General features: G+C 49.2%; 4 protein-coding genes and 2 non-coding genes across 6 annotated transcripts; 1 reads left to right on the top strand and 5 right to left on the bottom strand.

The window, feature by feature from the left end:
* Positions 1–99: 99 nt before the first annotated feature.
* DPH7 (diphthamide biosynthesis 7) lies at positions 100–9,258 on the bottom strand. Its single transcript, XM_031601536.2, has 9 exons — positions 9,038–9,258; positions 8,723–8,859; positions 7,803–7,890; positions 6,958–7,052; positions 5,422–5,588; positions 4,888–4,960; positions 4,107–4,172; positions 3,735–3,907; positions 100–2,195 (listed from the first exon to the last, which is right to left on the bottom strand). The coding sequence occupies exons 1-9, from the start codon at positions 9,173–9,175 to the stop codon at positions 1,573–1,575; spliced, it is 1,560 nt and encodes a 519-aa protein (XP_031457396.2). The 5' UTR covers positions 9,176–9,258; the 3' UTR covers positions 100–1,572.
* Positions 9,259–11,640: 2,382 nt separating this feature from the next.
* On the bottom strand, positions 11,641–19,797 carry ZMYND19 (zinc finger MYND-type containing 19). The gene is made up of 6 exons (XM_031601530.2): positions 19,652–19,797; positions 19,438–19,497; positions 18,525–18,631; positions 15,376–15,516; positions 14,448–14,628; positions 11,641–13,343 (listed from the first exon to the last, which is right to left on the bottom strand). Exons 1-6 carry the CDS (start codon positions 19,700–19,702, stop codon positions 13,200–13,202), a joined length of 684 nt encoding a protein of 227 aa, XP_031457390.1. The 5' UTR covers positions 19,703–19,797; the 3' UTR covers positions 11,641–13,199.
* A 250-nt stretch (positions 19,798–20,047) lies between these two features.
* Positions 20,048–23,961, top strand: STPG3 (sperm-tail PG-rich repeat containing 3). Its single transcript, XM_090121630.1, has 4 exons — positions 20,048–20,485; positions 20,602–20,687; positions 21,631–21,736; positions 23,752–23,961. Exons 1-4 carry the CDS (start codon positions 20,482–20,484, stop codon positions 23,880–23,882), a joined length of 327 nt encoding a protein of 108 aa, XP_089977756.1. The 5' UTR covers positions 20,048–20,481; the 3' UTR covers positions 23,883–23,961.
* Positions 23,962–24,615: 654 nt separating this feature from the next.
* RPL12 (ribosomal protein L12) lies at positions 24,616–27,090 on the bottom strand. Its single transcript, XM_031601529.2, has 7 exons — positions 26,935–27,090; positions 26,779–26,852; positions 26,583–26,681; positions 25,983–26,064; positions 25,445–25,531; positions 24,799–24,911; positions 24,616–24,708 (listed from the first exon to the last, which is right to left on the bottom strand). The coding sequence occupies exons 1-7, from the start codon at positions 26,969–26,971 to the stop codon at positions 24,703–24,705; spliced, it is 498 nt and encodes a 165-aa protein (XP_031457389.1). The 5' UTR covers positions 26,972–27,090; the 3' UTR covers positions 24,616–24,702.
* LOC116234452 (small nucleolar RNA SNORA65) lies at positions 25,681–25,805 on the bottom strand. The gene has a single exon (XR_004168129.2). It is a non-coding gene; the product is annotated as a small nucleolar RNA SNORA65 (small nucleolar RNA).
* On the bottom strand, positions 26,175–26,302 carry LOC116234453 (small nucleolar RNA SNORA65). The gene has a single exon (XR_004168130.2). It is a non-coding gene; the product is annotated as a small nucleolar RNA SNORA65 (small nucleolar RNA).
* Positions 27,091–27,092: the final 2 nt, after the last annotated feature.

Raw genomic sequence — 27,092 nt, 5'->3', positions numbered from 1 at the left:
GGGTTGTAACACAACACAGGCTTTTTTGTTCAGTGATGGTAAACTCCAACCAACATGCAAAGGACCTCTAATAGAATCAAAACAACCAGGAAAGATCAATCACTTGCATTGATTTTTATTTAGAAACATCCAAAAATATGGTGATTTTTTTTTCAACAAAAGCTCTTGTTCACATTACTAGTATGAATGTAACAGCACTCAAGAAGGTTGTGGTTTTTTTTTTTTTTAAATACACGTTCAACTTTGAAAAAGGAATTTCAAAGCAGTAAAATTTGTATCTGTTGTACCTCGCTTTAGATGCAGCACTGTTACAGATGCTTGTTGCTGGTGTTTCTTTTCCTCCAGGCAACTAATTCTTCAGGACTCTCAAAAACAAACCATGCAAGCTAGAAGTTCCTTACCTAGTTTAAGCTGTTTTGTTTTGTTTTCATTCTAGAAAGGTAATTAAGAACAGAGAGAAAGTGTTCCAGAAACGGTGTTTTGCTGATATTTCACAGTGAAAAACTGAAAGCTAATGAAGCAGCCATTCCTGGAGGTAGTTAGGGCAATGTTGCTCAAATTTTGGTTTCTGTAACTTACTTATTCTGAACTTAAAAGATGTTAGGAAACATTGCCTGTACTTTTGGAGGTTTTGTTCTTAAAGCTGTTCACCTTAAAACAAACAAACAAAAAAATCTGTAAGATCTGGACTTCAGACCTACATGTAAGTCTCACTATGGAGAACAGAAAAGATGAGCTGGATACCCAGAGCGTGTGGGGAAGGGGCTGGATGGGTTCAGTGTGGCACTAAGATATAAGCAGGGCTCACTACACATTTCTACTAAACCAATTTGTGCTTAGCGTGGAGAGCAATAAAATGAAATTGCATCCAGGTGATGAGTCTGAAGTAAAAATCAGTGTGCAGGCTCACCAGAAGCCTTACAAGAAAGGCCCTGTCAGAATGAAGCCTCCTACTGCTGAACTATTCTCTGTCCTTTCAGCCAGTCTGGATTTCTTTCTTAGAACTTCTCTTTATCGAAGATCATGGTAAGCACTGCACTGTCAGCATCTGGACTGTCTTTGATTGTCTTCTCAAAGTACAGACCAGTTTACAGATCATACAAGCAACATACACACTTAAGCCTCTACTCATGGGCTTTTTTTCTGAGAAATTCATGAAAACCTCTGATCACATACTGTGTTTGTCTACATGTAGTAGCACAGACAAGTCTGGTTTGTTTTGGAAGGAGGAAAATAGGCTTAACAGAGTAGTCATACAAATGCAAACCAGCTCTGAGGGGATTCAAATATACTGCACAAACAAGAAGCCTATAAAAGGAAGGCTGTCCTACTCTGATTTAGTACACTAAGGGAAAACTAAATAAACGTGTCTGTGCTTGACTACATTTCTCAAAGCAAAGGCTTTCCTCAGTGATGAAATTAAAACCATCAGGAAATTATTCCATCATTATTGGCCTTTAAAGATTCACAAACTCAACAATATGAATTGTAAAAAAAAAATATATATGAGGGTGTTAGCTTAGATGCTAATGTCAGTACAGAAGCTTTCCTACCCCTTTACCTTGGGACTTGTCAGTGCCAACTTTCAGCTGTCCTTTCAGAAGGGGATCTAGTACTGGCCCTCTCTGAAGCGGTAGCCAGGTTCATTTCCCACTTCCAGACATGTAGAATATTATCATAGAAAGAACAAGTTGCTACAATGCTCGTCGCTTTTGAGCTGTCTGAAGACTTGACTGAATCACAACTGCCATCTAGGCCAATTCCATTGGATCTCTTAACTCCCAAGTCAGAACTGCTGGCTGACTCGGGACTGTCCCCTCGGTCAGCACCCCCACCCAAACCTGACCCCTCCTTTAAATCAGGTTTCCTACCCAGGTCAGGATCCCCAGAAAACTTGGGACCCTCCTCTGCTTTGAGCTGCAAGGCAGGGCCTTCACTGTCCTCATCCAGTATCACATCAAAAGTAGCTGTAGGAGACTCATAAATTATCTTCAGGTTTCGGACCTGCAAATTCAGTCTCTCATCTCCTTCCTCTGACCGTGCCACAGGCTGCTCCGAAGGCTGGCACACAGCAGCAGAGTCCTGTAGTGCAGCCAAGGAATCCCTTGGACACAGCCTTGACCAGTCAGCCCCATAGGCCAGAGAATTGTGCAAGACATAGGATGACAGGATGACACATTCCTCCATGTTTTCCGCTTTAAAAAACAAATAATGACATGAGCAGAAAGCAAGTTGTGACACAGTTTGTTGCTTACAAACCATTTCAGTATTGACCAAGCCATACAACAAGACCTGCTCTATCCCACTGTACTGGTTAACGCCTTCTTTACAACATTTAAGCACTGAGGAGGAACAAAGTACCCTGGCTCTTCTGACACTTCTTCAGCCACCTCCCACTAGCTTTGATTTTCCTCAGTTCAGTGAGCAGACAGAAAAGGGATTAATGTGCATGAGGTTTAAGAGCTTCATTATTCAAAATATATAAATAGGCTCAAGACAGATCATACAGTGATCCCAAATGAGCCAGAAATACGACTGCTAAGATTGCTAAGATTATTAATAACCAGGTTCTGGTTATTAATAAATTGCAGATGTGTCTTTCCCATGGACTTTCAGCATCTCACTCTGATATTAAATGCTACCAAGTTCCTCCCCTCCCTACACAGAAGAAATGAGATCCTCATTTCACAAGCTGTGGACCTGCACAAAGTCTGGAGAAACTCAGCAACACAACCATTTTATGCGTAATATATTTGTAATGTAAACGCAAACAGCTTTATGAACATGTAAATATCTTCTGATTCACATGGAGGGCTTGTTCACGCTATTCTAGATAAACCAGACTGCACAGCATTTCCTTTCTGAGGCAATAACCATTCACACACTGCATTCAGTTCTGGGCTCTCCAATACAAGGGAGACATGGCAGTATTGGAGAGCCCTGCAGAGGGCTACAGAGATGAAGGAGGGATTGGAGTATCTCTTATAAGAAAGAGCTGAGAGAGCTGTGCCTGTTTAGCCTGGAGAAGACTGAGATGGGATCTTATGAATGTGCACAAATATCTTAAGGAGGGGACTCAATGTATGGGGACAGACTCTTTTCAGTGGTGGTCCCAATGACAGGACAGGCAATGGGCACAAACTGAAATGCATGAAGTTCCCTCTGAATATGTGGAAAAATCTCTACTGCATGGGTGACAGAGCACAGGAACAGGTTGCCAGTGAGGCTGTGCAAGCTCCTTCTCTGGAGATACTCAAAACCTGCCTAGATGTGGCACTGTGCAACGTGCTCCACGTGTCCTTGCTCAAACAGGGGGTCGGACTAGGTGGTCTCCAGAGGTTCCTTCCAACTACACCAGCAGGTTAGTAACTCCTGCTGACAACAAAACATCACTTGATATTCACCTAACTTCTCTGAACCATCAAGATGAATACAAACCAGATCAAAGGTAATGCTTTTTATCAAGATAAACAGGCTTCTCCCCATTAAGAGAAGTTACAAGAGATTTACGTATGATTAATGGCAGTGTCTTGGCACAAGCTGCTATGCCAATGCTGAGGATCTGTCTGGGAAAGCTGGAAGAGTTAATTTCAGTTGAAATAAATGTCTAAGGCTATAAACAACATCTGAATCTTTCTAGCAAGCTCAGAGCAGGAGCTTCCCCATTAACTTGGAGATAGGAAACGTGAGCAGCAGAGCAGTGTGAGAGCATCTCTGTTCCACTGAACACTCACCCATGCTTCCACGGCAGTCAAGGATCTTGAATCCACTCTGCATGCAGGCTGCTAACAGCACAAAATCACAGGTTGGATGCCATTTCAACCTCCAGACTCCACCTTCAACATGGGTGTCTGCCAGCGGGTGCTTCATGTTCCTGGTGTCCCACAGCAGCACGTGCTCATCATAGCTGGAAATGTATCACGAATCAATATGCTGACAAGCAGCAAAGCTGATTCAAGTGCAGCAAGTTCAGAAGAAAATGAGGAAATACCACATAACCTTCCTCACAGTGAATTCCTAGAGACCACGCCTTGAGAAGCAATACCACACTTAAGATAACAGAGGAGGATAAGCACACTAGGAAAGGGTAGCTAGAAGGGATTTACCTGCCAGTAGCCAGAAGGTTCTCCCGGTGGGGACTGCACTGAATGCTGCATACACCCATTGAATGTCTGCGAAAGAGCAATAAACAACAGAAACTATGACACACTGTTTGAAATGGGGTTCTTCCTCGAATTTCATGGCTTTGGGGTGCATATTTCTGCATCAAGTTGTTTCAGGAAAGCAGAGGAGGGTGAACTCAAATGTCAGCCCACACTCTGTTCCAGCCACACAATCCAACTGCCTTTTTAGAAAAAAAACTTCTAATTATACATTATCTTGCATGAAAAATTTCTAGTAATACTTGGACAATAAACTGCTGTTCAGAGCCCGTAAGAATTTCAGCAAAACAACTCAATCCCCAGAAGACTTTATTCTCAACATTAATATATCCGTAGCAATAATGATCACGAGCGTTTTATGAAATTTCACTGGAAAACTGTACATGTTGCTTTAATTATTTTCCACAAGATAACTTATACTACCAGAAAAAATAGGAAAAAAAATTACTTGAAATGAGTGAAGAATTAAACGTCTTCTAAAAAAACTTCCACAATAATACACCCACATTTAACACACAATAAAATCTCCTCAAAAAAGTGAGCAGTTGCTTGTTTTGAAGGACATGGAAAAGAAAGTTTCAACCTGATGAAAAGAGATATATTTTCTCTCTCAGTTTCCCAAACGAGGCAGAAACAAAACTCCACTCATTACTCATCCCTGAACACACAGCTTGGGAAGGGACACAATAGCTGTGGGCTCCAGCTGCTGGCACTGCTTGCTTACCTCCTGCTGGTGAACACTGGAGTCTCTGGATTGCATCTGATGTCCCAGCCTTTCAGCAGGCTGTCATCTCCTCCTGCACAAAGACAAAACACAGCTATCCTGAACACCCCTCAAAACTGTGAGACACTGAAGCAGAGCTGGGATATCAGAGCATTTAACAGACATATCAAACCTCATCTGAGACTCACGTTATTCCTCACCATACAAGACACATGCAGTAACAGTGCCCCAATTTGCTCATTGAAAAAATTTAGCTTCAAGAGTTCTGACCTTTTTGCTTCTATCTGTAACTCTTGCACATCCCAAGGGATCACAAGCTTTTTGCCAAGAGCCAACCCAAGTACAATTTAAAAGATATGGTTTCTCCTAATTAACCCCCATCACTTTCCCCAAGCAGAGAGCCCCAGATCTTACAAGAAGCGTGATGGGAAGCAGCACACCCAACTCTGCAAAGTAAAATCTCAAGGAACACACTCTCCTAAACAAAGTGAGCCATCCCCAATACCCTCAGATAAATCCCCAGTACTTACAGACCTGAATACACAACATCAATATTCCAGTAATTAAAAGCAGCAATCCAGGCCTCAAACTTGTGAGCCTCCCACTGGTTCAGGACGTGCACAGAAGGTGCAGATTCATCTACGGAGAACAGATTCAGCTTTCCCTCTGAATCACTGCTGATCACTCTCAAAGGACATCCACTACATTGGAACACAGAGAAAACATCAGAAATTTCTGAAACTCATGTCCTAAGTAATCACCAAGTACAAATTAGCTACCACACTATAAATGGCTAGCATATATATTTGATTCAAGTTGAACACCAAGAGAAACTGACACTACAGTGGAGGAATGCACACATTTATACAATTATTTTCAGCTTCCTATCTTAAAACCATCCATACTAGTGATGCCTACACCCTGATCTCACAGAGGGAGCCATCTGCTCACATTTGTTTGACCGAAACAAAAACAGCCTTGGTCTTTCTTTCCCCTCAATGCTTAATTTGACTTCTCATGAGCTTGATATTAACTCCCTGTGATGAACTAGTTACCTTCCAAGAGGTCAGCTGCAACTGTAGGTACTGATTTTGGTGTCTCAGGGCTTTTTTACAGTTCTACATCATATACTAAACCATACCAAATCTCCCAGATTTCCACACAAGAGATACCTGGTCCCCCCCCAGCCCTGCACTGATAGTTCTGCCGAGATGCAAAGGCAGACATTCAGCTTCTAGAAGGGTTATCTGTCTCTGAACAGAAAACAGGGGCATGCTTCAAAGCAACCTTTCATCATGGTAACCATCATATTTACTTTGAAGGGCAGAAACAAGAAGAAACATAAAGAAGAAAGTAGAACTAGAAGTTCTGCTTATTCATTAAACAACAGAAAACATATGCACAGAAATAGCTTTAAATTAGGAAAAGCAACGGATAACCTGCTCTGCAACACAAAGTGCAGTACTGCCTCTGAGCCCTTCCAGTTTCCAGTCTCACACTGAAGGTATCACTCTGTTTTACATTTATAGAAAACCTACATCTGACCTCTTCCTGGGGACAGCTAATTCATGTTCTGCAATTCAATTATGCTATTCCTGAAATCAAATGTATGAGCCACTTCCAAACCGACTCTCTACTGATTCTCATGAAACTGTCTAAAATTTTCTTACTATCAGTTTGTAAGCAGACCTTCACATTAGAATTTCAGCTGTTTTATGAGCAGATGGAAAAAACTGAGTTGAATCCAATGAATCTAGCTGCATCCCATTGCAGTCTTTCCTTTAAACAAAGAGAAACGTCCCTGATTCATCTGCCATCATTCACCATGGCACAGCCTCAGGTTTGTGGTTGGATCAGGCTCTGCTCTTGCTACAGCGACCACAGCACTTGTTCCTTTGTTACCCTCTCTCTGGAAACAGTAACTTTCAGAGAAGGCCAAGGGAGACGGCTGGGATCAAGGAAATCTGAAGCTACTTCACAAAGCAACCAGTTTCGTTCATCAAAAGCCTCAGCCTGCAGACTGTCACACACACAGTGACCTCAGCAGCAGCCTTTATCTCCCATCCTCACCACTGCTCACGTCCTGTGGACCAGTCTAAGGACAAGGCCAGGCGCTGCGCACCTAGATCAACCCTGAAGCATGGCTCCAACATGCAGCTGTTCTTCTACTGGAAAGAAAAGAAATGGGTTAAGAAGGGGAAGGCACAAGGTGGACAATGTGTACTGCTTACATCTATGCCAGGTGTTTTTCAGAGACAGACATACTAGAGACCCACGTCAAGAAGAGGTGAAAAATCCCATAGCAATGTACAATTGTTCAGTACTAGCAGAAGGACAAACTTTATGCATACACAGCATCCCCACCACTCTGCTTCCCACCTCCTACTGAACCCCCCTTAACATTTTCCTTTCCTCAGAAAGCAATAAGTGCAGAACTGGAGATCTGACAGTTGAATTCCCTTATTGTCCAGTTGGGTTTTCCCCTTTTTGCACTGAAGGAACGGCTCTCTCCATCAGACTCTTCTCACCGATTGAAAGAAACCCCTCTCCAAAACTGTTCCCTACTTTTACCAACTTTGCACCTTCTGCTGTGTTTACCAATAACTCCATACTTATTCTCAAAGTTCACAAAACTTGCTGCTCCCCCACATCTTTCACCTCCCACACCCTGCGGGCACGCAGGGCCCAGACAGTCTTTTCAGTGCCATAAACAAGTTTGTGGAATTTATGAGGAACATTAACAGAAGACAAAACAAGTGTTAAAAAAAAAAAAAAAAAAAAAAAAAGCTAAGTACACTGAGAAAGCCATGGAAACCATACTCCTTCCCTGCAGAGTCTCTGAGCATTGCAAATAAAGCTAGAATGTAAACGTGGTGAGAATAACTTCGACATCAGCAGGCGTTACAGCCACCCACCTCACTGCCAGTCAGGTGGCAGAACTCCACAGCACCCATCGAGTTTGCAATGCCAACCATGGGATGTTCTGCAACTGGAATGTGGCACCTGAAAGATCCAGCAGTTAAAAAAGTCTTGAATGTATACGTGTCTTGAGTTTAAGGAGAAAAGCAATAGCTTTTATTCTAGGGTACAGAAGGAAAGGGCACTTGATTAAAAAATCTCATGATTTTTTCTAAGATCTAAGGTCTTCTAAGTGTTTTCTAGATCCCATAAACCTGCACCAAGGGTAAAATATTATACATTAGGGGAATCTATGATGTATTATGATATAAAGAGATGGAACATTTTCTTGTGAGGACAGGCTGAGAGCTGAGGCTGTGCAGCCCAGAGAAGTGAAGGCAGAGCTGAGAGCTGCATGTCAGTATCTAAAGGGCTGTGAGAAGGGAGGGGACAGACTCTATAGCAGGGGCACAAGGGGAAATGGTTTCCAACAAAAAGAGGGGAGATTTTGACTGGACAAGTCAAAGCAAGGAAGGGAAAAGTTTTTTACGCTCAGGGCAGTGAGGCACTGCACAGGTTGCACAGAGGTGGTGATGCCCCGTCCCTGCAGACAGCCAAGGTCAGGCTGTTGGGGCTGTGAGCACTGCTGGAGCTGTGGGTGTCCCTGTGCACTGCAGGGATTGGGACCAGGTGACCTTTAAGCATCTCTTCCAACAAAAACGATCGTATGATAAACAAACGATGTCTGCAGTCACTGCTCAGCTGCTCATAAGCACGCAGGAGAACGCAGTGCAGGGCACAATTTGCTCACTGGTGGATGCTTCCCTCTGAGAAGTCAGGGACAATTTAGCTGTAAGCAGTCAGCCCTACCAACGGCAGAAGGCACCGAGAGCAGCAGAACGCGGCGAGCCCTCCAGCCCCCATAGCCCAGCGTTACCATTTGATGTCCAGGATCGCAGCGGTGTCAATCCTCTGGATCTCAGTCAGCGGGATGCAGGGCTGCTCCTCGTTGTAGTGGTACAGGTAGAGGCGTCCCGTCCTGTCGCAGGCCTCGCGGCTCCCTCCGCAGTCAGTCTACACCAGAGATCAGGAAGAAAAGCCCACGTTTAGCGGCGCTCCGGACACCCCCCGCCTTGGGCATCGCGGGGGGCTGTTCCTCACGGCGGGTCAGCGCAGCTCCGCCAGAGGAACCCGCGGGGACCCGCAGCCCCGAGGAGGGGGAAGAGCCCCGGGAGGTGCGAGGCGGCCTCACCGCGGCGGGCGGGCGGAGGTGGTACGTGCCGCAGGCCAGGATGCTGTGCCAGCCCTCCACCGGGCACCACTCCACCGCGTCGGCGCTGAACTCCGTGTCCACCACCTGCAGCGTCCGCGTCCGGCACGGGGCCGCCATCTCAGACCGCGCTCATAACCGCGCGGGGCGGCCCCGGACTGCCCGCAGCTCCGCGCCGGGGCGGGGCGAGGCGGAGGCTCCGACCGCTTCCTGTCGGCGGGGCGGGGCGGGCGGCGGGGCGGGCGGCACAGCGCGGAGCCCCCGCCTTCCTCAGCCAGGCCCGCGCGCGGCCCTCGGCTCCCGCCGCGCACAGCGCGATGTTCCCGCCCTGCGCCTCCCGCAGTTCTTCACACAGCCCTTGGCGCGCTTACTGTCACCCTGAATGACCTCACTGGGTGCCTTCTCCATTCACTATTTTTTCACAATTATCTATTAATTTTTTAACCATTTTCGCACCTCCCTTTAGTTTTCCCTGTGACCCTCCTGCTGTCCCACAGCAGCCATTTGCCTTTGCTGTGAGCCAAGGTGGTTGCTGGTGATGTGGTGCAATCCCAAGCCACGTCCCCTCAGCCTGCTGATGCCATGACTGCAACCCTGGTCCAGTCACCGGGACTTCCCTACACAGAACACGCTGATTCCTCGCCAACATTCAGCCCTTGATGCTGCATTGTAGCATCCCCACGTTTGCTTAGGGGAAGCACCGCTCGTACCTGGCTGTGTTCTGCCACATCTGCCCCACATCTCGTTTCAGAAGCAGTTTTCATGCTGGTACCACAGAGAAGTTGCACATCCCAGCTGCTGGCTCTGCTCATTCCTTTGCCAGCTCCTTCAGGGCAGTAGGTGGGACTGTCTGGGCCTGGCACTCCATTGCTGCTGCTTGGTTCTGAACTTTAATCACTCCTAGAAGCATTTTGGTTTTAGACATAGCTCTGCATGTGGAAGCATTCCTGTGTGAACTCCCCAGTCCTCTCACAGTGAACACAGATGTAAACAATTCACTCGGTTCTGCCTGCTGGGATCTTATCTCCAGGTCAGATCTTCCCTTCACTGCACATCGTGTCTGCTGACTCTGGCAGTCTCTCCACTCCTGATGGGTTTTAAAATCACTTGTCTGAGTTTTATGATTTGAGCATTCCTCAAATTCCATTTTCCTTTGTATTATCCCCTCCCCTGTATCCTCCCCCGCCCCCCCCCCCCCATCTTTAACACAGCAAATCCTAATATTTCCTACTTCTGCTTTTGGACACAGTTTAGTTCATAAAGGATTTCTTCATCCTGTAGGAGCATCACTCAGTGCTGTTTACTCACACCAGCCTCCTTGTCCCTCTCAAGCCTGTTGATGACAAACAATTGCTCCCAGCCCCAGTGCAGTGTCTCACATCCCCCACAAGCATTCAGGGCTTTGAGCTGCCCCTTTTACCTCCACCATTTTCAGTCAGAAGTCATCATCACAGAGCAAAAGAATATAAACCTATGTTTATATTGAATGTTAAAAGGCTCAAATCTCAGGTGAATACCGTGCCCTGCAGTGCATTATTTCAGACTTTGTGTTCCTTATGCCAGCCACAGCTTTTATCTGAACTGTGGGATAGGTACTACCACACCACCAGGATGTGAAGGAAAATACCTGGGGGGAAATGATATTTCATGGCATGCTGACATGTACACACCGCCATGCTGTGGTTATCAGCAGCTCATGGCAGGAGCCTGCAGAGGTGGATTTGCCCCTTTACAGCTGGGATGAAAGCCTCTCTCCAGGCTTTCCCAGGGTCCTATGGGGTGCTCCCAGAACTGGCAACCACCAGAGGCATCCATTCATTCCTGGGACCTGAAGGAGACCAGCACGACCCAGTAGCAGCATCCCTGGGCACCCCGTGGGCTGGGCAGAACACCGCGTGCATCCAGCAGGGAACAGCCATGTGACAGCAACACAACCCATGGCAAGGGCAAGGTAGCAGGACTGCGTGGGCCTGGGCCACTGCCTTCTGCTGCCAAAGACAGCAACAATCAGATCCTCCAGCAACCTGGCAGGCATCATCGCTCAAAGACATTGGGGTCCTCACAGCCACTTCTCTCCTCAGGCACACAGGATTTGGAGTCAACAGCTGCACACTAAGATTAGTAGCTGTCTTACTTCATCATTAACTGATGAAGAGACTTGGAACAGACCTCCTAAGCCAGTGGTCACCTTTCACCACCCCAGGCACCCACCATCCTATTTTTGTTCCCTTTAGCACTTCACCTCTCCTTTATCTGCTGCTCAAGAGATATCTGCCCTTTTCCTCCTCATTAGCCCCTCATTTGCAGTTTGTCTATTTCTCCTACAGATGAGCCATGACCACTTTCTCTCCTCAGTGCTGCAGTTTAAATGCTCTAACACTGTACTTTGCTCATCACAATTAGTGGTAGTACAATTGAGAACTGGCAGGAGCAACACCAGCCCTCTAGAAGAGCAAGAAGGAGACAATATTTCTGCCCTTCTCAGATTATTACCTTGGGTAAAAAAATATATGTATTCCTTACATTCCATTTTATATTTAAAAACTTACAATTCATTTAAAGCAATTAAGGGAAGTTTGTACAGGTCCTGCTCAACCTCTTTGTACCTAAGAGCACTTCAGGCAGCCTGAACAGAAAAGCTGAGGTATAACCATGAATAGAGAGTAGCACTTCCAAAATGTGCCTGCCAAGAGAGCTTCCAGCGGGAAGCTTTATAAGTTGTTATTCACTATGATGCCTGAAGTACAAAAACCCACCCAAGCAGTAATAATTAAGAACTAACTGAGCAGATATTAGAAACATAATATAATATCGGTGTCCACAGCAGGCTGTTGTCTGACAGATTGAGTACAAGTGAGACCAACATTCCAACAAGAAGTGGCAAAGTGAATTCTGATTCAAAAATGAATTTGACAGTTTTCATGTTTAAAAAAAAAAAATCTATTTCAAGAAGCATTCAGAGAAAGGCTCTGCTTTCAGAATTCAGCAACTCACATTTTTTTTTAGCTGCGAAGCAAGACTAACACCTGGTACTAAATCATGTAGTTCTTCAGGAAACTCAGCGATACACCTTTAAGGCAAAAGTGAGAAAGAAAAAAACTTTCAAGTTATACATGAGAAAACACCTGAAAACAAACAGGCACGTACTCTGCACGTCAAATCCTTATTACTAAATAAAAAAAAAAAAGATTCTTGGTTTGACACTTTCTCTTTAAATAAATAACTCAATCACCAAATATTAGGTCATTTAGACATATCTGCACATCACAGTATTTGCTGTGCTCCCAGGGAAGCCACGATGGCAACCGCACCCCCAGGCAGCTGCCTACCTGAGCTTCCCTACAGCTACTTCTGTACAAGGGTTCTGTGACAAGAAAGCCAGCTCAGCTTTCTAAAAGCACTGCTTGCTTAACACATGGACTCCAGCAGTGCTCTGAAGGAAGCAGCACCACAGCCTGCCTGCTCACAGCAATCCCATGTGGTCCCACGCTCTGTCCCAGCTCCTATTGGGTATGCACGTCCAACACCCAAGTGTGACTGTGCTCTGAAAGCACCCGGCAGGGAACAGCAGAAAACTAGAGAGCACACAATGATTCATTCCAACCTTTACTGTGTTTGCCTTTTTTTTTTTTTTCTTTTTAAATATAACTTCCATGCAGAGTTCTCCAGAGCAAGTGCTGATGTCAGAGCCTCCTGGCCTTGGCACAGCCACAGACACTTCTAGCCACATGGGAGGAAAAGCTTTTGCTACATGACTTTTTTTTTTTTTTTTTTTAAACTTTGAGGCCAACAATGTGTTCTCATCTGCACATTACAGGTAATGAGTCCTATCAAGAATTTCTAACAAAAACTGTACATGAGTTTACAAACGTATTAACATATAAATAATGAGAAGCTTCCTGCCTGGAGCCTCCACAGTAGTCTTTTTGCTTGAGAATATAATACTGGAAGGGTAGACCCAATCCCTTTCCACAGCACCAGTCAGAGCCGGCTTCGTCCAGTCAGCTGTTCTGCTCAAGCATCACAGGGTTTTTTCTTCTTCAGTGCCTCTGGCTTCAATAAGCAGTCTGTCATTACTGTGCAAAAGCAAGAGTCCAATGCCTTTGAGAAGGAATCCTGCTGCTGAGAGGCCTGTGCCGCCCGGTCATCGCTCGGGTCCGAGCTCCTGCTGGAAGGTCCTTTTCTTCTCCCGACAGTGCTTCTTGTGCGCAGGCCAGTCCTTCTGCTGGCACTGCGACCCGCAGTACCTGGCCACCTGGCAGCGGCCACAGATGTTGAATTCACGTAGCTAGGAGAAAGAAGGCAGAGTTAGCAAGCCTGCTCAGCACCACGAGACCTCTGCCTTTCCCAAGGAGGTTTACAGTCCACCTCTCGCTCCTGCCTATGGGCATATCCCAGCACCAGCGTCAGAGTACCACAACGACTCAAAGCAACAGCATTTGTTTGATTTTGCAATCGTTCCTGCAGGGCTCAGTAGACTAAATTCTGACAGCTTTACACGTGTTCTCATACTGCTGCTGTTGTACAAACATCTTGGATACAGACACAGTCAGCAGGGCTGCACACGCTGTCACTGCTGGACAGTCATCCAGGAAGCTCTCAGGTACAGACCCAAACAGAAGGTAAAGCTCACCCTTTTTCAAATTAAGACAGTTTTTAAACTTGTTTACTTCCTCCTCAAAAAGACCAAAATGGAGCACGAAATGATTTAGCCTGTTCAGCGTTTATTATCACGAAATAAAAGCCCTTATTCTTAGATAAAGACATTGGTCTTTATTGGAGATGCAGCCCTCAGATGCTCCATTCTATACCTGCCTTCATCTGGACTATGCTGCTCCACTTCATCTGCCTACAGCAAAGAGCTACAGCTAGCCTTCCTGTCGGTTCAGTGCTGAATAAGCACCATGCAAGTCCACTCTCTTCACATGAAAGGTCAAGCACGTAATCTTTTTTACTCCACTACTTTCAAAGCCTTAAAACGCTTTCTCCATATCTGATAAAGAAGCCTCACATAGCTCCTTCAAATTCTGGGTCACTGGAGACCTGGAATGCTTCCACCTGTCTTTTTATGCACACTGCAGCCATTACACTCCTCCCAGCATACAGTTCAGTCATTTCTCGTCCCAATTCAATACAACATTCTCTCATAGTGTCAATTAGAATCTACATCCTTCCTCTATGAAGCCTGGATAAACACTTCCAAAGAAATCTTAAGAGCCTGAATCACATCAGAAAAAATCCATGCTGAAGAACACCCGATTTAAAGAGAATTTCTGCCTTTAGCAACTGAATGCAGCCTGCAAAATTTGTCAGTTTTAGGAACAACCTCTCCCCTCCCCTACAGAAGCAGCCCAAGTCATCATCTGTTTACTTCCAGCTCTTTCAAACACACCTGCTTTTCAATCATTGTGCATGGGGGGTAGTGACATTCATAGTATGTGCATGAGTTCTCTTCCTCCTCCACAACATCCCCGTTAGCGTTGTAGTATCGTGTTACATTCAGTACAGGAAACTGCTCTTCTATAGGGTCTGTAGGGAGTTGTTGGATTGCCAGCCAATACAGGCTTTGTTCCCTTTAAAAAAGCAAGTACACATTCGTTAAAAAAGGTAGGTAAGGTTACCATTGCACTGAACCTGCTACACCTTGACTACATAGATTTCTCACATACAGCATCCCTTTAGTGTTACTCTGGTGTAAATGCAAAAGAATTAAGTCTGTGGGTCCCTCACAAAAAATGAACATTCCTTCCCCCCCCCCCCCCCCATCACATGTGAAACAAGTCCAACTTGATGTAAGGATCTGATGCACTCTGAGTAACATCAGCACGACATGTTGTGTAGGAAGTTCCCACAACCTGCAGTGAACACCAACAGAAGCTGTTCCCAGGAACTTGTTTTTAACCTAAATACACCATTCCAGATGTAATCATTGTGCAGTCCCTGGCTTTTGCAGACTGTGTTAGAACTTCAGTGCCTGAGGATGAGAGCTACAAGCCTGCAAGAACTGCGGGCTGAACTCCGTGTCCCCAAATGCCACCATTCAAGCAGAAGGGAACGCAGGTTTACTGCTTTACTGTGGTGACATCTGGCAGAGCAGAACCTCTACATACTGCCACGGGGTGAGACTGACCCTCCATAGCACGGTCAGAACTAACTCTGGTCTTTCTCAGATGAGCAATCTGAAACAGTGATGCATAAGCAGCCCAAAGTCAAACGAACAGGCTCAGCCAAGATGGACACCACTGAACAGAAGAGGTGAAACAACTGAAGATGCTGACAAGCATTATTCAATGGCATCTCCCTGCCAAATATCAACACACCTTTGTTTACTGGAGAGATCTTCAGCTTTGGGTTTCCACCCCCACGGGACAAGGCGCAGATTGTCGAGGCGGTTGTCCACGGTCACTGAATTCAGATGTACCACCTGAAATCCCGGAGCGATCCCTCCACGGTGCCTCTCCCTGCAGGAAACAAAACCAGCTCAAAGCTCAGCAACGAGCAACGCTCCACAGCCACAACTCTGCACTGAATCCAGAAGACCTCCCAGCCTGCTGCCGTTGATACAACTGAGGCTGCAGTGAATATTCCAGCTATATCAGCTCCCAGAAGACAGAGATCTGTTTCAGAAGCTCATTTCCATTATAAATTAGTTGACTCAGAAGACAATCCTAGTATATTTTAATTGCAAGAATATTGCAGAGAAACTTCCAGAAACCACCATTCCAGTTTCAGCAACAGCACCCACGTAATTATTAATATTATAGCTTGAAAGGAGCTAATATTGTTTTATTATTTTAATAAGAGTTTCTATCAGACACACTTATGTTCAAGTTTGGCACTGGTGTGAGTCAGTTTTTCATTTACTGAAGACATCTCTTAAGCAACAGGACAGGGGTTTCACCACCAAACAGGCAATGTTTTTGACTAATTGTGAATAACAGACAGCCTGCAATGCCTGCACAATTGACTAAGAGTAGTTACTGAACGCTGCTTGAACCCAAAGCAGGACAGCTGCATATTAACTCATGCCAGCCTCGATTTAGAGAAGAAAAAAAACCAAAAACCAAAAGCAAGCTATGGAAAGGAGTCTGCTGAACGGCTCTGATGGAGGGAAAGCTTGGGAGTTGTTGAACGCTGCAGGAGGGTCTGACAAGTGAAGTGGGGAACCCTGAAGGCTGGAAGTGAGAACCATGGAGCTACATGGATACATACATGCATACAGATGAGGGCAGCCATTGATCAGATACCAAGAGGGAAGGAATTAAGGTTCATTAGACCGAGACCAGGACAAAGTTCCAACAAGGGAGATGGGATTGATACGGATGTGGGATCTGGGTGCAAGAAACAGAGGTGCAAAGTAAGAGCAAACTGGGGAGGAGGGAAGGGGGGAGACTGACTAAGAAACTTTTCTGAAACAGATAATGACACTTTAAAGAAAGGCTGAAGTTAGGGAACAAGAGGATTTCAAGAGATTGTTAGGGACATCAATAAACCATATCCTACCCTGCTTCTACAAAGCCTCCATCTGCACCCATGATCCCAGTAAGCTCCACTGCAGCTGTACCTCCTGCATCCCATAATACCCAGGGGCACATCCTGGTGCAGGGCACCCAGGAGCCACTTGAGCCAAAGGCTGCAGGAAGCTCCTCCTCATAGAGCACTGCAGAAATGTGGTTATGATTCAGGCTGCAGCTCCCAGGCGGTGCACACATCGGCAGGAGGGTTTTGGGGGCAAAGGAAAAGGTTCCCATCACCACTGCAGCTTTGGTAGCCACAAGTTTTAAGGGCCTCATTACATGAACAATGATTCCTGCTTAATTCAAATGAAAAAATATCTATCAGCCTTATTGCAGAAGCATGCAACACTGTATGCTAAACTAGAAGCACAGCATCAGGTTTGTTCCTTCAGAGTGAGATTCTGGGAAAGAAGGGGACACACAGAAGAATGGATGGAACTCCTGCACTCCTCCACATGCTCTCTGCTTTTCCTTCATGCAGGAAACACAGCTGTGATGGGTGCTGCCACTCATCTCCCTTACAGTGCCCCCACAGTGCTCCCTGCTGCCCAGAACTCATGGGGGAAGGACCTTCAGCTCAACACACTGCAGGTTTGTTTCCAGAACAGCTGCAGCACAAGGAGAGCAGAACAGTGTGCTGACAGCAGGGCCAGCACTACATAGCACCTGTAGCCAAGAGGCTTCCCAGAGATACAAGGAGACTCAGGCAGCAAGGCAAACAAAGCTGCCTCGTGGTAGCACATAATTGAAGACCACAGCAAATCAAACCTTCAATGGGATCAAACCAACTTTACAGAACGGTAGAAACGCTGAGTGTTTCCCAAAGAACCTGACTGCATCTCCAGACACGCAGATCTGCATGCAGGACAGCTCACAGCCCGCCTCCAAAAATCCCCATCATACAGAACCTCGGGGGTTTGACACCAGCATACGGTGAAGTCACACGATTTGAGTTACCCAACTGAATACGTTAGATTTGTTTCCTAACAGAAGTCCAGCTAACGAGAGAGGCAATGGCTGAGCTGTGTGCAAAGCCCTGCACAAGCTGGAGCAATGAAAGCACTGCTGGTCCTACTGTGAGGTGCACAGTGAGCAGGGGCTGACAGCCCGACTCGACCGTGCGGCGCAGCAACTTCTGACTCACTTCCAAAGTTGTGTACTGTGAGATTAAACAATAACAGAAGCAGGTTAAAATCCATATTTAATGAGCAGATTAAAAATAATAGTAATAGTGCCTGGCGCTTTTCCTGACTCCCTCCTCTCATCCAGGCACTGAGCTGGGGGAGAACAAGTAACCTCAAGCAATTAAGAAAGTAAGATCATGGGCACTGTGACTTCTCATTACAGTTTACTGGACTAAACAGAAGGTATGCTTAATTTCTCAAAAACGACTTTTAAAAATAAATAAAGGTTCTCTTCAACATATCCCACCTTTCCTACAAACCCATAAAAAACACACTTACAAAGTGCTTCTGACAATAGGTTGCTGGCAATCGTGCAACACTGGGCTCTGAGTCCTAATGGCAGCTACAAAGAATTTCAGGCAATGCTCCCTGCCACGTGTGGAACAGATACAGTAGTATAGGAAACAGCAGCAGCACCCTTCAGGCAGCACTCCAGAAAGCCAAGCAAAATCCCTGAAGTTTCAGGCTATCAGATGTTTTATCCACACTCTGCCACTTCTCACTTACCTGCTCATCACAGGACAGAAGAAGCCCCAAGTGAAGTTTCAATTGCATTTCTCAGATTTAAGCAACACATTACTCACCTGTCACTACTTTCCATGAAAATAATGTTATTGAGCCTCAGCTATTTCAAGGCACGGTGCAAAACACACCAAGGCCAGGACACAGCAGCACTGCTGTGCTGGGCTCTGGCTGAGGCTGGGAGCCCCTGAGAGGCCCCAAATGCTGCGGGCAGCAGCAGCAGCCCCAGGCTCCATGGATACCCACCAGAGCAGCTCGTGCAGCAGGCGGCCAGATCCCCTTCCACGGTTTTTGTCAAAAGCATAAGCAAATATTTTAGCACCATTTCCATCAGCATCCACCTCCATGCGAGCCTGGAGAGAAGGAGAAGGTTGTAAGAACAACGGGTGCTGAGCAGCAGAGCGTGAGCTCCGACAGGACAGCAGCACTTCCCATGTGTCTGCAGGACGCTGAATTGCCATGGAATCGTGGTTGTTTCAGATCTCCAGCATGACTGAGCCTCTACTGCTCAGCTTGGGTTGGGAGGGACTCCAAACCCCCCCAGCTCAGTTTGCTCAGGGCCCATCCACGGCCTTGGGCACCTCAGGGACGGGCACCCACAGCTCTGGGCAGCTGTGCCGGGGCCTCGCAGCCCTCTGAGGAAAGGGTTTCCCCCCCATCTGACCCAGATCTCCTCTCACCCCGCCCCACAGTGGAAGTACCAAAGCCGCCCGCGCCTCCCCGGCCCCACTCCCACAGCCCCCACCTCTCCTCGCCGGACGCGGCGCCGCACGTGGGGCCTCACTATTGTCAGTAGGGCCGCGCAGAGGGAACGCCGCGGCGCCGGGAGCTCGGCAAACAGCACAGCCCGGCATCCCTCGGCCTTCCCAGCCCCAGGGGCGCGGGCGGTAACAGCAAACCTCGGGGTGTGACTCCGCTCAGGGGACGTTTCCGCACCCACGTGCGGAGGGAACACCTCTCAACTTTCCCCGCTCCGACAGGGGGAGCGCCGTTCCCGGCCGGCAGCGCGCAGGGGCGGCAGGCCGGCAGCGCGGCGCGGGGATGGCGGCGTGCGGGAGGACGGAGCTCCGGAGCGCTCCGGGCGGAGCGCGGGGACGGGAGGGGGTGGGGAGGAGCGGTTCCCGAGGGGTTCGGTCCCGGGGGGCCGCGCGGAGCTCACCTCGAAGGAGAAGCTCTCCACCAGCGGGATGTCCTGCTCGTCGATCAGCGTGTATTTGGTCTGCAACACAGCACCGCGCTCAGCCGCCGCCCCGCGCCCGCCGTCCCGCGCTCCGCCCGCCGCCCGCTCCGTGCGGCCGAGCCCGGCCCGCGGCTCCCGGCCGCGCCCCCCCTCCCTCCGTCCGTCGGTCCGTCCGCTCCCCCGGAGCCCGCACCTTGCCGGCCACGCGGCCGAGCCGCACGATGCCCAGCTTGAAGTCCGTCATGGCCGGGCCGGGCCGGGCCCGCGCTCAGCGCCTCGGAGCCCGCGAGCGGGAGCCGCTGCCACGCGCCGCCGCCTCGCGCACACCCGGGGAGGGGGGCGGGGCGCCGCACCACCTCCCACCCGCCGCCCGCCGGCCAATGGCGGCCCGCGCCCTCGCCGCGTCGTTCTTACTACGCCGCCGGCTCGGCCAATGGGAGGGCGGCGCGGCGCGGGGTCACGTGGGAAAGGAGGGCGGGAGGAAGGTGGAAGGGGGCGCGCGCGGGCGCGGGTTCGGGCGCGGGAGGGGGCGGGTGGAGGGAGGCGCGGGCGGTGACGTCACGTTCGCGGGAAGCTTTGTGCCGCCTGCACTGGCGGGCGGGGAGGGGGTGGGACGGCGTGGGAGCGGGCCTGGGCCTGCGGGGCGTTGCGTTATGCGTGTAACCATAAATAAACCGTAACTTTGGCTGCGCTGGGGCTCAGCGCCAGCCCCGAAGGCCTGGCAGCGGCCCGGTCCCGGACCCGGACCGGGGGGGGGATGCCTAGGGCCTCCATAGGAACTGGAGCGGACGGACAGACGGACTCGCGGCAGCTCGGGGCCGCTGTGTTGCGGGAGCGCCCTCCGCTGCCCCTCCGCCTCCGTGCCGCGCAGGCGCTCCTGCCGCGCTGTCCCGGCGCCGCTCCGCGCGCTTCGGCGTCGTTCCGTACCGCCGTGCTCCCACGGGGACCCAGCGCCGAAGGGCCGGAGCTGCTGCCGTCCAACTCCGCGTGTTCGGCCCCGAAGGCGCTGTCCGAATCGGAAACATGGGTAAATGGGGAGCGGCGGCGTCCGTGCGCTCGCCTCGTGGAGCGCAGCACAGCGCAGCCGTGTCCTGGGAAGGGTTCGGCACCCCTTTGTGGCACTTCCCGTCCTTCCTCGTGCAGATGCAGCACGCTGCAGTGCGAAGAAACCGTGGTGGCCGAGCGCGGAGCCAGCGATCGGGAGGATGGAGTTCAAACACGGAGCTAATGTAGGTCGATACTGGCTGTGTCAGTTCCTTTCTAGGAAGCCTGGGTGGGAAAATATTGGCAGAGCGGGACGTGCTTCCCAGAGCTGCATGGCTCCTGCTGGAGTTGTCCTAAGGCAGCACAGGAAGGGTCATATCTTGACCCCAGGAGAGTTTTCCTTAAGGAAAACACATTTTTTTTTCCTCCCCCATTATTTCCTGCACTGTCAAGTGGGGAGAGTCCACAGCACACGCATGCAGGGATGCTGCACAGCGCAGGGTGCTCCCAAGCTCACACCAGCGGGGGCTCTGCTAATGCCGAGGTTAGCAATCACTTTAAAACTCTTTAAACTAAAATTGCTTCTGAAAGATGTGCTGCTCACCTCTGCCAGACTGCCTTCACTGTCAGCAATGCAAGTTGGTGGTGGGATTGCTGCAAAGCTCAGCTGGAAGGGAGCCAGCTGACCACTGAGCGCACAGCCAGCCTGGCCAATGGAGCTTCCCCAGGGTCCAGGAGGTCCCACCAGCATCCCAGTGTCCCCACTGCAGTCTGGGGCCACTTGGAAATGTTTTTCCTTACGCTGAACCAGGATTTTGTTGCAAGTTGTGTTCTTGGAGAGGTGAGGAATGTGCTGGGTCAAAAGCAGACCTTGCTTTAGAGAGCACCAAGGCCATGCCTCCTTGCATGGAATCTCCAAGCTAGAGAATTAGCAAGTGCCTGGGATGTCAGTCTTGCTTTATTCAGCTTTAGCCCCTGATTCTCTCAGAGAAAGGCCCTCCAAACAGCTGTAGAGGGAGCAAAGGGAAGCAGAAGGCCAGGGAGCTCCTGCAGCTGCTGACGAGGCTGCATGAGGTCTTGCAGACTGATAGTCAGAGCTTGGATGTGTGATATAAGCTGATGTCTGCTGCTACTATTTGAAGTGACAGAAGCTAATTTTGTGTTCTGCCTTTCTCCATTTCACTGCAGCCCACATGCAGTATCTGCAGCCCTCAGCTCACCGGAGCGATGTACCCGCATTTCATCAGGCAGCAGCGGACCAGCCTGGATATTCTCAGAAACCGCAAACACATCGGTCAGCCCAAATCCCCCCTGCCCTCCCACACGGCCCAGCCTTCATCCAGAGATCCTGGCAGCTCCCTCTTTGCTGCTGTGCATCCCACTTCTGCCCCTGAGCCCATTGTAAAGTTACAGCACTGCTGCTCATTGAACATCTCAGGTGGAAAAGGTCACAGAATGGCCAGGGTTGGAAGGGACCTCAAGGATCATGAAGCTCCAACCCTCTGCCACATGCAGGGCCACCAACCTCCACATTTCATAGCAGCCCAGGCTGCCCAGGGCCCCATTCAACCTGGCCTTGAACACCTCCAGGGATGGACGGGGCATCCACAGCCTCTCTGGGCAGCTGTTCCAGCACCTCACCACTCTCTCTGTCAAGAACTTCCCCCTGACATCCAACCTCAATCTTTCCTCCCTCAGCTTCAAACCATTTCCCCTTGTCCTGCTGTTATCTCCCCTTTCCAAGAGTTGATTCCCCTCCTGTTTGTAGGCTCCCTTTAGGTACTGAAAGGCTGCAATGATTCACCCCACAGCCTTCTTTTCTCCAGGCTGAACAAGCCCAGCTCCCTCAGCCTGCCCAAGGTCCATCCTTGGGAAGCTTTACCCATTTCCCCACTGGGCACAGCAGCACAGAAGCAGAACAAGCACAAGGCCTTAACACAGCAGCAGCCTGTTGTCAAATCATGTGCAAACAGGTGATTTCTTATGATCCCCATGCTAATGCTATGTACATTTCATGCTTCACAAGCAGTACAAGATGCATTCCTAGCGCATGACTGCTGTGCACTCAGGCAGTGTAGCCAAAAGCCACACTTGTGGCTTAAGCTGGAGCAGTTACAAAGATTTCATTTCTCCACCTTGCTCTGCATCTCAGTAGCCTCAAACAACAGCTACTTAGAAATTGTGTGATGCTTTGCATGGTGGGAATTGACGCTACTTCAGCAACCAAGAGCCACAGCTCAGCACACACAGCACAGTGGCTGCCACCACATTTTCTCATACTCAGCTTGGGCTGGGATTTATTTGGGGGCCTGACTTTACCTCTATTAGGTGCTGCTGCAGCCGATCCCCCAGCACTGCCATCTCCCTCCTGCTGCTCTGGCTTTTTCCCAAAGGACTCAAACAGATCCTGGTAAACAGTCACAGCCCCATTTGGTGATTTTGAGCAGCCCAGCTGAGGTATCCTTCACATTCATTGCCAGACATACCAGTTTGCCACCCTTTCCCACAGTTACCACAATATAGACCACTGTATACAATCCTGTTTGCTGTAGCAGAGCTCCATCCAGAAAGTCTTCTTGTGCTGTAAGTGCTGGATAACTGTGTTGCTTGCAGAAGTGAACAGACAATGGTAAAAAAATCAGCTCATTAAGTACCATTGCTGCTTTTGTAGAGGAGGAAAGCATACCTTCCAAAAATCTTTTCTGAGACCAAGGCCCACTGTGTTCAGAAACTTGTGAAGAATTTCATTCCCTTTCCCTTCAGAAAAATAGCTGTACGTTGAGAAGGCTCCTGCCCACCCCAGAATGCTGGTGGGGCTGCAGTGAACTGCACTCATAACACCATTGTTAGCTGGGCTTAGCAACACCAGTGTCAGCTAAAGCATTCTTACCACCAGGATTATTCCACTTCAGCTTTGTGCAGCCTGAGATCACACAGCATCCCTGGTGCTGTGCCACCCCAAAGGAGAGCCCAGTCCCTGCTGGAAATAGAACACTTCCCAGGAGCTTCAGAGAACATTGGTTTTACCCACATCCTCCAGCAGTACCTCAGTTAACAGCTCCACATTGCTCTCAGGTGTGAGCACCTAGCATCAAACCCTGCCTCATGTAATCGATGTAATTTGTGCATCAAGCCCAAAACACAAAGCACTTCTCTCTTAGAGGTTGGTTATGTTGATATAGCTGAGTTTGGAAGAGGTTCCTAGCATCATGAAGCATCAGATGGTTTGAAGCAGCCTGCTAAGGTGGCACTTGATTTTTACAACACCTAAAGGGAAGTACCAACACAAACTGCTTTTTTTAATTTCAGGGACACCAGGACCTGGAGCATATGATGTAGACATGGGCTATCAAGCTTGCTTACCCAGCTCCCCCAGCATCACCATCCAAGGAGTCAGGAGGCCCAAGAGACACGAAACCGGCCCCTTTACAACGCTCTGAGATGGACTACAGAATTCCACCCCTAAAGACAGGGCTTGCTCCCCTTCAGTAGTGAAAAACACACAGGAGTTCACCTCAATCTGAGTTTTCTGTATTTTTTCTAGTCACCAGAAAGCCCCATCTCCTCTGACTGAAGGCATGAGAAAAATCTGAGCAAAGAACCTATACCAGAAAAACCCACACTGCCACCTAAGCCAGATGTTCCCACTGCTGGCTGAACAAGGCCAAGCTCCATCCCACCAGGCACGAATCCTGCAGACTTGAGGACAGACCTGGACATACTGCCTTATCTAGGATTTTATTTCTATCAGTGCCATCAGATCATGTGCAACTCCTCCCAGAGGCAGGCAGCCCAGTTTACTTCTAAGCCATGGCAGATATCAGCTGCTGGGACACTGCAGCAGCCCTGGCTATACGGAAGCTGGCCTCCTGCAGCACTTACCCCAGTGAAGGGCACCAGCTGTAGCTGTCAGAGCCATGTGCACATCTGGCATTGACAAGAGCTCACAGAAAGCTCCCCACAGGAGAAGTGCAGAGGGCATACACCTCTGACATGGGAATGCTTGCTTGAAGCAATTCTACTTCTCTAAGCTTTGCATCACTGCAAGCAATCATCATAGGGAAATGAGAATTCTGCATCTTTAGTATATGTATAAGAACAATCACCTTGGTACTTCTGCACAAGGCAGAGCCCATGTACACAGAACTGGACAAGGACAAAAATCAGTGACACTTTTTACAGACAGCCTGGTGTTTTATTAAGTATTTAAGGTGTTACAGAAGATGTAAGAACCTTCATATGGTAACTTCTTTTCCACACTTAGCTCTGTTGAGAGAAAAAAATACAGTTCATTAGTAGAGAGCCCTTTAGTAAATAGTTTAATTACAGCAGTTTCAGTTAGAGATGGATACTTACAGCTGGGCACTCAATTGCACCACTATTGATGTCATCAATGATATCATGTGGGTGCCTGCCATCAATGCTGCAGCCCACAGACTGAGCAGTTCCAAGAATCTCCTTAATTGTCCCTGCAGTTGGAAAAACACAGCTTTAGCACAGGAAAAACCCTGAAGAACCATTAGATAGCCCAATTCCAACTGCCTCAGCCCTCCTATGCCATCTACCTGGTGGTCTGCAGGCTGCAGCCACCTGGTTCAGAAGGGGCAGCACACAGCCTAAGCCAGCTAAAGGGTACTGTTCACAGAAAGCTCCAGAAAGCACAATGTCTGCTACAAGCTGAGTGCCTAAGGTGCCATCTACTACTCAGCCCCATATAGCGACAGAAGTAGGTACTGCAGGCAGGTCAGGATCCCTGAGTTAAGCCCTGCCATGCACACATGCCTTGCAGCTGGCACTGCTTTCACCAGGCAGTAAGAAGCTGGCTGCTGGCAGCACCAGGTTGTTAATGTGTTGCTACAGCCACCTGCTCAGTGTCAGCACAGACAAGCTGCAGGAACTTCACCATACCTGTAAATTAGGTTGTCCCAAGAACCAGCCAAGAGCCTGAACTACTCAGATCACACAGCAAGACTCAGTCCCACCCCTTAAGGTCAGTACTTACCAGACAGCTCTCGAGCCAGAGATCTGTGCCTCATCTGCCGAGCGATGTTCACTATCTCATCAAAGCTGACACTGCCACTGTGCTTTACTGTGAAGCAAAACAATGGCACCAGTAAGCTCATTGAAGCACAGTGCACTCCCAGCTCCCCCATGCTCCAACAGAAAAATGCCATTCCTGGCACTCAAATCACACAGAGAGAAGTGAGGTTACAGCTACACTGGGGCTGTGATCAGTGCTGCTGTTCTCAGCCTTCGGCACAGAGTTATCCATGAGAATAACTCTGTTTCCTAGGTTGACATTTTCTCTCAGCTCACCTCTGGACTATACAAGTCACTCATTACAAGACAGGTACAGTGGCGGGTGGCTGTTCTTCTCACTTTGGGGATGTATGCATTGTCTGTGTGCTACACTTCAGGAAATCCTACTGCCCCAAAAACCCCCCGGCACTTGTCTGCCAGTTTATGCTAAGCAGCCAAGAGGTACATGTTCTTTTTCAGTACTAAATGACATTGAGAACCAAAGGTGGAACAAAACTTACTGTTTTTCTGCTTCTTCCTGTCACGAGGGGGCTCCTTCAAAGCTTTGATAATCAGAGCAGAGGCAGAAGGAACCACTTCTATCTAAATAAAAAGAGATTCATTCTTTTCCCCACCACCCAAGCGTGCAAATAACACAGAGCCTGGACTTAGTTTTCTGTTCCCCATTACACGCCTCCTCCTGCAGCACAGGACTTTGTTCCCAGCCTTTCGGCACAGGACTCCCCACAGCCAGAAGAGCACTGCTTCCTGGGCTGGGGCTGCTCTCAGCTCACCACTGGAATATACCAGCCACTGAATTCAAGGCAGGTATAGTGGCGGGTGGCTGCAGAACTGGCTCGGAAAGGCTTTGTTCAGACCTCCATCCCCCCTTGTTTCCCAGCCCCACACACACACACCCCGCACTCAGAAGGATCGGGCACTTCCTTCCTACCCAGGTCTTCCCAGAAGACCCCACACGACGTGTGGCACTCATTTTATCCACCTCGGAAGGATGAAGGGCTGAGTGGACCCTGCCGGGATTGGTCGCTGTGGTTGCGGCAAGCGGCGCCCGCTGCGCCCAGCGCTTCCACCACAGCGCGATCCCTCGTGGCGTCCAGTACCTGCGCTTGCCTGTTCTGGATGGTGAGCTTCACCGTGATCCTCAGCCCCTTCCAGTCCCCCGTAGCCTTGGCGATGTCATCACCGACCTTCTTGGGAGACTGAGAACAACCCACGTATTACAATCAGGAAAATCCCGCATGAATGAAGGCAAAGAGCCACGCACCGCGCCACGACCGACCCCGCAGCCCCACGTACCAACCCGAGCGGTCCGATCTTGGGGGCCAGAGCGGAAGTGGCGCCGACCTCCCCGCCGGTGCAGCGCAGGTACACTATGGACACAGCAACTCAGTCAGCTCCACACCGCCATCCCCGCTCCCCAGCGCCCCGCCGTCCTCCCGGCCCAACACGTACCGACTTTCACCTCGGTCGGATCGAACTTGGGCGGCATGGCGGCGGCGGGCGGCGCGGATGGCGGCGGATCCTACAAACCGCGGCCTAGCGGATGGTAGAGAGGCAGTAGGCGGTGCGCGGGAGATATATATAGGCACGGAGATCTCGCGAGAGCTTGG

The sequence above is a fragment of the Phasianus colchicus genome, chromosome 19, assembly GCF_987193195.1.
Source record: "Phasianus colchicus chromosome 19, bPhaCol1.hap1.1, whole genome shotgun sequence".
Taxonomy (NCBI): Eukaryota; Metazoa; Chordata; class Aves; order Galliformes; family Phasianidae; genus Phasianus; species Phasianus colchicus.
Note: the sequence above shows the minus strand (reverse complement) of the source record. Positions and strands in the feature narration are given on the sequence as shown.